Source organism: Myotis nattereri (assembly GCF_964212035.1).
Source record: "Myotis nattereri genome assembly, chromosome: 7".
NCBI lineage: Eukaryota > Metazoa > Chordata > Mammalia > Chiroptera > Vespertilionidae > Myotis > Myotis nattereri.
In genome coordinates, this window is record NC_138082.1 from 31,803,193 (window position 1) to 31,816,276 (window position 13,084).

The window sequence follows — 13,084 nt, forward strand, 5'->3', positions numbered from 1 at the left end:
ATGCCGGCCCACCATCCCACAGGCATGCAGGGAGCCCACGTGCTGCTGCTGCTGCTGCTGCTGGGCCTCAGGATACAGCTCTCCCTCGGATTCATCCCAGGTAAGGGGCCCCTTCCAGCTGGCCCCACACAGGGGGTGCTCCCCCAAGGCTGACCTGACCTCCCTCTCCCCTTGGCCAGCTGAGGAGGAAGACCCAGCCTTCTGGAACCACCAGGCAGCCCAGGCTCTGGACACCGCCAAGAAGCTGCAGCCCATCCAAACAGCTGCCAAGAACCTCATTCTCTTCCTGGGGGATGGTGAGTGGTCATGGCATGTCCATTCCCACAGCCCCACAGTCCTGGACCCAGGGCTACCTATGGGCACAACCATGCCTGCGGACTCAGACCTGACTGGGTTCTACTTCTCAGGGATGGGGGTGCCCACAGTGTCAGCAGCTCGGATTCTAAAGGCTCAGAAGAATGGCAAGCTGGGACCTGAGACCCCCCTGGCGATGGACAAATTCCCATTCGTGGCTCTGGCCAAGGTAAGGGCTGGGTGGCCTCAGGGTGCTCCACACCACAGGGGTGGGGTGTGCCTAGGGAGCCTGGTAGGAGGGAAGGCCCCAGGAGGGTTGGGGTCTGAGTTAGGGACCCAGGGTGTCTGGGTGTCATGATCTGGGTGTCTGCCCAGAGAGGAGCTGAGGATGTCTCTGTCCCCAGACATACAACGTGGACAGACAAGTGCCAGACAGTGCAGGCACAGCCACAGCCTACCTGTGTGGTGTCAAGACCAACTACCGGACCATTGGTGTGAGTGCAGCAGCCCGGTACAACCAGTGCAACACAACCCATGGCAACGAGGTCATCTCCGTGATGAACCGGGCCAAGAAAGCAGGTGGGCTTGGGGCCAGCATAGTGGGCAGGGGTCGGGCCCAGAGGGCACGGTGGCTCACCCTGACCTGACTTCCATCACCCTCAGGGAAGTCAGTGGGGGTGGTGACCTCAACGAGGGTGCAGCATGCCTCGCCAAGCGGCACCTACGCGCACACGGTGAACCGCGACTGGTACTCGGACGCAGACATGCCTGCCCAGGCGCTGAAGGACGGCTGTCGGGACATCGCCACGCAGCTCATCACCAACATGGACATTGATGTGGGTCATGAGGGCGATGGGGACCTGAGCAGAGGGGGTGGGCCCCATGCTGGCCACAGTCCCAGGCAACCCACAGCCTGAGCCCCGGGGCCTGGGGCCTGGCAGTGTCTCTGGGCACTTGGGATGGTGGTGTAGAAGGTACAGGCAAGCCAGGCCTTGCCACAGACCTGGTGGGGGGGACCTAGAGATGGTTTGTTCAAGGGGCAAAGGGCCAGGCAGGCCCCAAGCTCACCTGCCCTACTCCTCTGGCTCCAGGTGATCCTGGGTGGAGGCCGCAAGTACATGTTTCCCAAGGGGACCCCAGACCCTGAGTACCCTGGTGATGCCTCAAAGAGCGGAGTCAGGTTGGACATGCGGAACCTGGTCCAGGAGTGGCAGGCCAAGCACGAGGTGATGGGGGCTCCTGGGGCAGGGGGCAGAGCAGGGCCAAGGGCAGGGCTGCTGGTTGTAGAGCAATGGGCTGAAGCCTGGTTCTGTCCCTCCCAGGGTGCCCGGTATGTGTGGAACCGAACAGCGCTCATCCAGGCGTCCCAGGACCCCTCCGTATCACACCTCATGGGTAATGACCCACCCCTCCCCCACCTTCCTGCCCTGTCCTCCGGGTCCCTGGACACTCATGTGTGCACAGACCCCACTCCACGGCTGTCAGTCACCCCCGCCCCCTTTCCCACAGGCCTCTTTGAGCCAGGGGACATGAACTATGAGGCCAACCGAGACGCCCAGCAGGACCCAAGCCTGAAGGAGATGACAGAGGCCGCCTTGCGTCTGCTGCGCAGGAACCCCCGGGGCTTCTACCTGTTCGTGGAGGGTGCGTGAGTGGCACCCCCTCACTGAGCAGAGGGAGATCAGGATTCAGGGCAGGTTCCCCACCACCCACTCGTGGTCTTTCTGCAGGCGGCCGCATTGATCAAGGTCATCATGCGGGAAGAGCTTACTACGCACTGACAGATGCTGTCGCTTTTGATGACGCCATTGACAGGGCCAGCCAGCTCACAAGCGAGAAGGACACCCTGACCCTTGTCACTGCTGACCACTCTCACGTCTTCACTTTTGGTGGCTACACTCTGCGTGGCAGCTCCATTTTCGGTAGGTCTGGGGAGAGTGGCAGGTGCCTGTTCCTCGATTAGGAGGCAGAAAATGCTCTGAGCCTCCGTTTGCTCATCTGTCAAATGGGGTCATAATAGCCATAACTTTAAAGGGTCTTGTGCGGATTAAGTACTGAATAGGCAAGCAGTGCTGGGGCTTAGCACACAGGGGGCGCTGCAGAGCTGTGGTGGTGCCATCACAGGTCCCCTTCTCCCCACAGGGCTGGCTCCTGAGGCAGCCTCTGATGGCAAGACCTACACCTCCATCCTTTATGGCAATGGCCCCGGCTTCGCAATCAATGGGGGCTCCCGTCCCAACGTCAGTGACAGCCAGAGCGGTGAGTGCGCATCCCGGTGGGCGTGCAGGGTGACCTCCGTGGGGAACTCCCTGGAGGGGGGAATTGCCCAAGGACCCTGAACCCCCACCCTGACCCCCCATCTTTGGCCAGGTGACCCCAACTACAGGCAGCAGGCGGCAGTGCCCCTGTCGTCTGAGACTCACGGTGGTGAGGATGTGGCGGTGTTCGCGCGTGGTCCCCAGGCGCACCTGATGCACGGTGTGCAGGAGCAGAGCGTGGTGGCGCACGTCATGGCCTTCGCCGCCTGCCTGGAGCCCTACGCCGCCTGCGGCCTGGAGCCCCCCACCAGTACCAGCATCCCCACCGACGCTGCGCACCCAGGACTGTCCACAGGCCCCTCGCTGGCTTTGGTGATTGGGGCACTGTGGCTGATACTGCTGGGCAGAGTGGTGCCCTGACCACCCCACTCCCTTAGGCCCCCATCCGCTGTCAGCGGAACCCCTGCCCAAAGCCTCCAAACCCAGGACCCACCTCAGGCCTCTGCCTTCTGACCTTTCCCTTTTGGCAATAAATGAGCCTCAGCTGGTGCAGCGCTGCCCCCGCCCCACCCTGCGGGCCTGATGGTGGGGCGCCCTAGAGGCTCAGGCAGTGGCTTTCCCCGCCACCCCGCCCCAAACTTAGTGGACTGAGACTTGAGCAATGTCCAGGCGCCCTAATAACAGTGGCTTCCTGTCACCCTGCAACTGGCCCTGAGAGCACCTTGTTGATGGAGGAGTCACACAGGGGAAGGGGCCCCATGGGGGAGGGGTTGCGCTTGGACAGAATCACTGGGCCTGGGCCTGGTACCATTACACAGAGGAGTAGATAGAGACACAGAAAAGCGTCCCAAGCCACTCCCAATGCCCTTTCAGACTAGGAGACCCAAGAAGCTTTGGGCAGCCCCAGAGCAGCCTTGGCCCCACCCTGAGCCGTGTGGGTACTGGGCATAGATTGGTGACCAGGAGATGCCCTGCCCTCCAGGGGCCTCTTTCTGGGATGGACACAGGAATAATCAACAAAACTGTTATACAACATATGCCAATGCTGATATGTTCTAGAAAGAAATATCATTAGCACGTGGGGCCACAGAATGTGTGTGTGAGTCCGGGGAGGGGAAAGGTGACGCAGATCGGGAGGGCAGGGGGCAGGGAGGGGCTCCCTGAGGAGCAGACAGGTGTGCCCGGACTGGAGGCAGGAGGGCTTGAGCAATGCTGAAAGAACAGCCTGCACAGATCCTGAGGCAACAGTCACGTGCTGCTGGAGGTCAATAGCTGGATCAAAGGAGAGAACCCCTGAAGGGAGGGGAGCGCCTGGGGGAGGAGCTCAGAACTGACCCACAGACTCGTATGTGATCACAAGGCTTTGAGCATGGGCATAACAGACCTAACTCTAGGAAATATCGCCCTGGCTCCTGTGGGGAGAAGACTATATTCTGTTTTGTTGGAGGGAGTGTGGCAGAAGCAGGAGATGGGAAACCCCAGGGGAGATGCGGACACAAACCTGTCTGACCTCCATCCCAGGGTCAACATTCTGGGATACCCACTCCATTATTGCTACACTTACGAGTACCTAACCCACCCAAAGGGAACATTTAAAAGAATCCCAGAAAGGTGAAATCAACCATATTTTTCAATGCATTTGAACAGAATTACTGATTTATTTGTCCATTGACAAAGGTGCCAAAAACCACTAGGCTCTCACTGGAAATACTAAGATGGTAGAGCATGCGTCCTCATTTACTAACATCTTGATTAACACTAACATCACCTTGAAGGCCTGGGTCTCAGGGCAGTTTAGTCCAATCCTGGATTTCAGTGGCTGTCACAGAATGGGAGCGCAATGGAAGAAGAACATCATTAGCTGGGCTCACTGAAGCGCCTCACTCACTGGGAACTCCATCCATGGGTTGTGCAAAGGGTTGTGTTAGAATCCAGCTACTATTTGTCTTCCCTTTGTCAGTCAGTTGATCTTACTCACCAGTGGGAAGGTGCCACATGTTTGTTTCATAAATGGACTCAAAACCCAAGGTAGGCCTACATTTTAAAACTCTAAGGTTTCAGAAATAGATTATTCTAGAATTAGTGTTGATGGCCACACAACTTCAAACATTCTAAAGAACATTGAACTGTGCACTTTAAAAGGGTGAATTTTTATGGTATAAAAATTATATCTAAATTTTACAACAGTTTCTGCTCCCAAGTTTTTTCAATGTGTAGGTATGAGGGGGTGTATTGTCAAACACATTGTTGGCCGCCAAGTCAGGTGTCCATGGGAATATTCCTAACATCTGTTTGATTGTCTTTATCTTGAAGGGGCAGACACATGGAAAGTGTGTTTTTTAAGGTTTTTATTGGGGGCCTCAGACTGACAGCTCTTGTCACTCAAGACATGTCAGCAGCTTGGTCTTGAATTAGGAGGGAAGTTAGAAAGAGAAGAAGGAAAACTCACGAGAGCCCTTTTCAATACATTGCCATCAAGATGACTCGTTCTTGCCCTAACTGGTTTGGCTCAGTGGATAGAGCGTCGGCCTGCGGACTGAAGGGCCCCAGGTTCGATTCCGGTCAAGGGCATGTACCTTGGTTGCGGGCACATCCCCAGTAGGGGACGTGCAGGAGGCAGCTGATCGATGTTTCTCTCTCATCGATGTTTCTAACTCTCTATCCCTCTCCCTTCCTCTCTGTAAGAAATCAATAAAAAATATATTTAAAAAAAAAAAAAAGATGACTCGTTCTTGCTCGTCGGGAGAGTATCCGGGTCACACCTTCTTCCTGTGAGCAGGACACCTCACCCGCTGGGCACTGCTCACCCTGAAGCTGCAGTAGGAAGGTCCAGGGACCACTAGCATGAGTTGGCAAAAAACCATAAGAATTCTTGCCACGTCAGACTCTTGGGTGTCTACCTGCGGAGTGCAGGGGAGGCCGAGAGGCGAGGCTCCTTTTCTACATTTATTTTATTTATTTTTTTTAAATATATTTTATTGATTTTTTACAGAGAGAAAGGGAGAGGGATAGAGAGTTAGAAACATTGATGAGAGAGAAACATTGATCAGCTGCCTCCTGCACACTCCCCACTGGGTATGTGCCTGCAACCAAGGTGCATGCCCTTGACCGGAATCGAACCTGGACCCTTGAGTCCGCAGGCCGACGCTCTATCCACTGAGCCAAACCAGTTAGGGCCCTTTTCTACATGTAGATAAGGAGAAATATTTGTGGACCTAGTTCTTTGGGCACAGTGACTGTTCATTATTTGGTCTGAGTGCTCTTGGTTTTTATTTGCACTTTCCTCCCGGGGATGGCTGCTGCTTGGGTCCTCAGGGCTTGGTGTGGCTGACTGCCGGCCGGAGATAAGCTGCCATCAGTTCTTTCTTTGAGCTATCAGAGGGAATGACTCTGGGAAGTAGCAACCTCTGCACCTCAATTTGTATAATACTGCCAGAAATATTTACCGTTCGTCCTGGCTGAAGTCCGACAAGACACATGAAAGGATTTTGTGATGATGATCAGAAATTTGGCCAAATTGGAAGCTGAGATTCAAAGCCTGATAGGGACCTCCTCCTATTCATTACATTAAAACTAGGTAACTGGAAGGAAAGAAGCAAGTTAGAGGTGATGTCGTTGGACAGGTAGATCAACCTATGATGCCACTTAAGTTACCCAGTTTTGTGGAGGAATTGAGCTATTGCCCTTATCTTACATATTTTTGTAAAACCATAAATGTAGCTCTAGAAGAAGTTCAAAGCACACTTGTCTTTAATATTCTCAATTTCTAAGATTGGAGGAAAAAACATGTTTTTATTTATTTCAGAGAGAGGAAAGGACAGGGAAAGAGAGATAGAAACATCAATGATGAGAGAGAATCATTGATTGGCTGGTTCCTGCACACCCCCTACTGTGGATCGAGCCCACAACTGGGGCATGTGCCCTGACTGGGAATTGAACCGTGACCTCCTGTTCATAGATTGATGCTCAACCACTGAACCACACCAACTGGGCTATTCCTAGTACTCTTAATTATATATAGGGTGTCTCCCCCCCTCCCAAAATGTATATACACTATAACAGCTGATAGCTCAATTTTGAAAATGAAATGTATTTTAATAAACACTACCTTTATAATTATTAAAAGCATGTGTATACATTTTTTGGGACACCCTATATATTGAAATTTCATTCCTTAAAAATTTTAATTCTTAATAAAAACTAAAAAACAAGCAATTAGCTTTCTTTAGATGGGCAAAGTTATGAATACATTTCATAACCTCAACAAACATAGTTCATTTTACTGACAAATAAATATATCTCATAATTTTTAGAGATATATATTTCCTCAACAAAACACAAGACATATTTATTAACAAATCTGATTTTATCTTTCAGTTTCTCTATAATAAGAAACCAGAAGTGGGTAAACTTATGTTTACTTAGTAATTAATGCTTTAGTATTTTATCTTATTTGAAAATGATCTAGAAGCCCTAGCCGGTTTGGCTCAGTGGATAGAGTGTCAGCCTGCAGACTGAAGGGTCCCGGGTTTGATTCCAGTCAAGGGCACATGCCCAGGTTGTGGGCTCGATCCCCCAGCACTGGGGGTGTGCAGGAGGTAGCCGATCAATGATTCTCTCTCATCATTGATGTTTCTAGTTTTCTTTTCCTCTCCCTTCATCTCTGAAATCAATAAAAATATATTTTTAAAAAGAAAATGATTTGGATATTGAATAATTTTCATCACACACAACTTAGCAAAACTCTAAGGTTTAAGTTACCAAAAGATTTTGGGAAACTATTAAAAATATATATTTATTACTAAAATGTTTCACCTAAACACTTTTTATTCTATTGACATCTATTTATTAGTTCTTAACAATCATATTTAGATTACTAGGGAAGATTTTATGCTACATTAAAGCAGTTTCTTTCATGAACTTATTAAACCAACAAGGGCTTGTACAAAAATTTTTTTAAAAATCTTTATTGTTGAAAGTATTAAAAATGCCCCTCTTTCCCCCCCCCCACCCCACCCCCATGCCCTCCACCTGGTTCCTGCCCCACCCCAGGCCTTCACCACCCTACTGTCTGTGTCCATAGGTAGGAAGTGTGCAGGAGGCAGCCGGTCAATGATCATTGATGTTTCTCTCTCCCTCCCCTTCCTCTCTCTGAAATCAATAAAAACATTAAAAAAATAGTTTGCCAATAATTCCCACATAATCCTGGACCTCTTACATATTTATATGGGATAAGAATGTACTTTATCTATGACAGTGTCCGGAACAACGTGGTCCTTACCCAACCACATGATTCCCCAAAACTTTACTATGGTGCCTGGACCTTGAACTGTCTGTGTATTCACTGCCCATTCTCTCTGTTGTAGGTGGTCCGGCAAAGCTTATAGTGTTTTCTGTAGCAGAGGTAAATCTTCACAGGTTGGCATCATGTCATCCATATAATTTCACAGAGGTCGGGAAGGAAAACAGCGATGAGTCCTGGGCCACCTGCGGTGGGGCTATGTAAATAACCTTGGGGGAGTCTCTGGAAGATCCACCTGTTGCCCTTCCTAGGAAAAGGCAAATTGATCTCGGGGCTCGATAGCCAGGTGTATGCTAAAAAAGCACTGGCCGGGTCCAGTACAGCATGGACCATTCCACAGCCAAACCCTGGATAGAGGGGCAGTGTTCCGTACAGCTGCGTAAATAGGAGGCACTGCCTATTCAGTTCTCTGAGGCCACTGTCATTCTCCAAGGCCATCTGGCTTTTCTACCAGCCACACTGGACTGTTAAAGACATTGTGTTCAGGACACTCAATATCCATACAATGGGCTCTTGAATAGTTTCTCCTGTTCCTTTGTTTCCTCATGGTAACTGGTATTCTGTGGTTACTTGCCACTCTCTGTGGTTATGTGTACTCAGAGGTGGATTTTCCAATAGAGGTTTGTAGGGTCTGGCCTTGCTAAATGTCAATACCCAGAATGCCCTCCGGCATTCTTGACTGAGACCTGGGCCCCAGGCACTCCCCGGGTGGGTTACACACTGGACTGGGGAGATAAAGACACCATATTCCCAAAGAGGAGAGCATCCAATTTGCAGAACCGGGGTCCTACTAATCATAATAGTCTGGCTTCCATAGCTGTTTATAGCACTGAGGAGAACAGACAACTTGTTTAGGATGACCATGTATTAGAGTTCATTTAGCATCAGTGTCAACCAAAACAGTTACTCTTTGTGTATTTCTGGGGAACCAATGAATGGTGAGTTCTGGGTGAGGCCTCCAACCACCCCCTGTGGCCCTCACTTGAGGTTGATCTTGACTTTCATCCTATCCTGGGGGTGGAGGGGTAGGAGGCATCCAACCAGAGTGGAATGACATCCCAGAGGGTTCCTCCTGTGTGGTGATGCCCTGCTGAGGCCTCCGAGGCTGCTGCTGCAAAGGCTTTCTTTGAATCAAAGGTCAGATGCATTGGGTGTGTCCTCGTCTCACTGCTTTTATTATCCCTTGGGAGAAACTAAGCCGGTTAAACAATTACTGTAAATTAAACAAAGAGGGTTATGGGAAACCCAGGAGAGCCACACGCATCTTCCCCATTCCCTAGCAAACCCCATTTTTAGGTTTTTGGGGTCCTTCATCCACCATGGTGCATTTAAGCTGGAATGCTTTCAATGCCACTCAGTGTGGGTTATCAATATATTCTCATTGTTGCATGTATGTTTTCCAGATGGGTTGAAGCTTCCCCTGCCACAAGGCTGATGCCCTCACAGTGACAAAGAAACTGTCAGAGAATGTGTTTCCCCCTGGGATATGCCTTCCCCAGTCTCTAGTGACCGAGGCACCCACTTCACGGAGGAACTCATATGAGCCTTGAGGGTCAGCCGTGCAGAGTTATTGGGATTGTCACACACCCTGTCACCCTCAGTTATCGGGCAAGGTCAAGAGAACTAATGGAAAAACTTGATTCAAAAAGAAGGATTAATTACATGGGACTGTAATTATCTCTCTCTCCCTCTCCCTTACTCTCTGAAATCAATAAAATATAGATATTTACTTTTTTAAATATATTTTTTATTAATTTCAGAGAGGAAGGAAGAGGGAGAGATAAACATCAATGATGAGAGAGAATCATTGATTAGCTACCTCCTTCATGCTCCCCACTGGGCATCGAGCCCGCAACCTGGACATATGCCCTTGACCAGAATCGAACCTGGGACCCTTTAGTCCGCAGGTCGACACTCTATCCACTGAGCCAAACCGGCTAGGGCAGTGGTCGGCAAACCATGGCTCATGAGCCACATGCGGCTCTTTGGCCTCTTGAGTGTGGCTCTTCCACAAAACACCACATGTGGGCGCGCACGTACAGTGCGATTGAAACTTCATGGCCCATGCGCAGAAGTCGGTTTTTGGCCTGGGCAAGTCTATTTTGAGGAAGTGGGGGGTATCAGTCGGTCAGGCGACGGGAGACAGGGCGCAGGCGGGCCACAGGATACACAGCGTGGGGGAGGTACATTGTTTTGAGGTACTTTCGCTGAGGTCGACCCCTTCCAATTCTCCCTTCCACACTCGTCTATCTGAAACACGTATACAAGACGAGTATGGATGGGAGAGTTGGAAGGGGTCGACCTCATCGAATGTACCTCAATCAGATTGAGGACGTTTTTTAGCAAAGGCCAGCTTAGGAGTACCCTAATTAAGTTAATAACAATGTACCTACCTATATAGTTTAAGTTTAAAAAATTTGGCTCTCAAAAGAAATTTCAATCGTTGTACTGTTGATATTTGGCTCTGTTGACTAATGAGTTTGCCGACCACTGGGCTAGGGCAAAATATAGATATTTAAATAAAGAATTTTGTTCTTGTAATGGTGCACAATTGGAAACTAGTTATGTTACGAAGGCTTTGACTGGAATGTCATATTTGAGAGAGTCACATATAGACTTAGATATGACCAGACAGCTTTAAGGAATTAAATTTGAGTTGGGGAAGCCAATAAAATCCTTGGAAATGTTGGCCTGGTACCTAGCTTGCAGGGTTCTTAGCAGCCCTACCAGGTGAGTAAAGAAGTCACTTCTTGGCCAGTACAGGAATCTCAAGTGATTTGAGGACATCAAGAAAAGAGGAACTCACCCAAATCTGCAGGTGTTGCAGGTGAAGTCTGAGGCCACTCCTTTACATCAAAGGCCTTCAAAGTTCAGTCAGGAGGTTCCTTATGGAAAAGTCCCAGCAAAGCAGGTTTAAAAGGGCCTATATAATCAATTGCTATTCTTGGTGTATATATACACATAATACACCAAGTTTATTAAAACTATACAATTTCAAACAAATTAATCTTAATTTGGCTATCTTTGGTAAAAGCAGGATGACTTTAGAGAGAAAGCTTATGTTTCAGTAAAGCACTTTTGTGGATATTAGATTCTAGTGCTGGTCATTGTCTTTCAAGGTTTTGTGTAAACTAAACTGGATCCTGGATTCTTCCAGTGTCTGGCTACGACTCTCCAAACACACTGCCAATGTTTCTTCCATCTTTTGACTGGGAATCATTGAGAACCCAAACCACCCTCTCCAAAGTCGTGCAAGCTGAAATGGGACAGCTTGATACCAGTATAACCTTCAGAGGAATCACAACAGCTCAGCTATGGACAATCTTTGTGCCTGTGGCAGAAAAACTATCAGAGACGTTCAAAATGCAAACGAGGAGAGTCTGTCCGACCCTCACTGCCTGCCTTCACTCCTCCTGAAGATGATTCCAGCCACATGTCTAGAAATCCCCTTGCCTGCCTGCCTTCAGAACTCAGAAACCGGGCTTATAGTTTGCTCCAGTCACTAACCATTTTTCTTTTGTTTCCATAGAGATGCCTCTTATTATGTACCTGATTGCTTGTACCATAGCCTAACTTTGGGGGCAAAACTGTTGAACTGAACTGACCTGTTCTCAAGACAGACTGGTTTAATGAGACATGGAACAACCTCTCAACCCAGCTTCTGGAACGTGAGAGCTTCAGGAAGTCTTAAAGGCAGGATGAGGGGCTCAGAACAGGCCTCCCCTCGCTATGCCACTTTGACGTGGGAATTATTTTGAGCTGAAGGCAACCGAGACCTTGCAGCTCATCATAATCTTTTCCCTCTCCCTTAAAGAATTTTAATTAGGGGCCTTGCCCGTAATAAGAGTTATCATCAGAAAGAATGTTTTATGACCTATCTACAGGGCAAGGCAAATTTCTAATTACTGAGCATCCGCCCTTCTTATCGTCCTGCAATGACCTTCCTCCCCTGCAGCCCAGGTGCCTTACCTCACCCCTAGCTCAGAATGTCATATGTACTCCATTTTCCTTTCTGTCCCTGAACTCCCATGTCTGTGGGGTCTCTGGCTCGTGTATGTGGGGTTCCCATCTGCGTGCATGCAGTTAAATTTGGTCATTTTCCCTCGTTAATCTGTTAACCAGTTGGTGTGTCTCTCACATCTACTAGTATGTTTCTCTCTTTCTCTCTCCCCTTCTCCCCCCACCCCCTTCCACTCTCTCTAAAAATCAATGGAAAAAATACCCTCAGGAGAGAATGAACAATAATTATATATATATATATATATATATATATATATATATATATATACACACACACACACTTAAAACAAAACTGTTTGAAGTGCCCTCCCACCCCATCAGAAGAGTCTAGAAGGAAAAGTTTCCCTCCCCCACGTTATCAAGTATCATAAGGCTCCAACACTACTAGGACAATTTTTGTTTATAAAGTTAAGGTCACAGCTGGCTCTACAGCATTTTATGTGCTGCTGGGGCTGCTAGCCCTTTCCTGCAATGCTCTGACTGTGCCTGGGCCATCAAAATCCTTTAAAATAAAAAAAATCCTTTCTGGGTAACGGCTCCATCGACGGGTGCGCTAACACTGTTTTCCCCATATGACATTGTTTTTATTAAACAAGACATTTACTGTTGAGAATATATATTCCCTGCTGTATCTCCCCTTTAGTGGTTCATGAAAAAAAAAAAAAGTGGTTTGTGGATTTCATTATTGGAACAGAATTCAGCAAATACGTTAAGCTGAGATGTGTTAGAAACATCTGTACTTTCAGCCAACTGTATAGCAAACCTCCCACACTGGGTAATTTGCTCTTACATTTCCTTCTAATCTACGGCAGTGTTTTCTCTACATCTTCCAACAGTATTTGCTGACAAAGAAATGCTTTTCGGTTTGTCGACAGATCATTTTCTGTTCATTGTCTCTGCCATTTTTACTGCAGTAGAAAGAATAAGTGCCTGGTGGTAGTTGTTTTTTGTCTTCTGTTATTATGTAAGGAACTTTAAAGGGCTTTCCAAATATTTATCATTGCTTAGGGAAATATCAAGAAGTACTGGTTGGACAGCATGTAACTCTCAACATCATTGGGAGCTCATCTCTGTGTTCTGGAAGCTTACTTTTTAAATGCCTTGCTCACCACAAGGATTCTGTGTTGTCATTGACTAATATCTCAAGGCACAAGGCATTCGGGGCAAGCTTTCAGTGATGATAGGGGTGGGGTACTGAAGCAGTTTAGTT

At 48.5% G+C, this 13,084-nt stretch overlaps 1 protein-coding gene across 1 annotated transcript; it reads left to right on the forward strand.

Annotated features, from left to right (window-relative positions):
• On the forward strand, positions 1 to 2,972 carry ALPI (alkaline phosphatase, intestinal; the record flags this gene model as incomplete). The annotated part of the gene is made up of 11 exons (XM_081095290.1): positions 1 to 100; positions 180 to 296; positions 408 to 523; positions 699 to 873; positions 958 to 1,130; positions 1,386 to 1,520; positions 1,617 to 1,689; positions 1,804 to 1,938; positions 2,025 to 2,216; positions 2,437 to 2,553; positions 2,665 to 2,972. 11 exons carry the CDS (start codon positions 1 to 3, stop codon positions 2,970 to 2,972), a joined length of 1,641 nt encoding a protein of 546 aa, XP_080951416.1.
• Between the last annotated feature and the right edge of the window lie 10,112 nt (positions 2,973 to 13,084).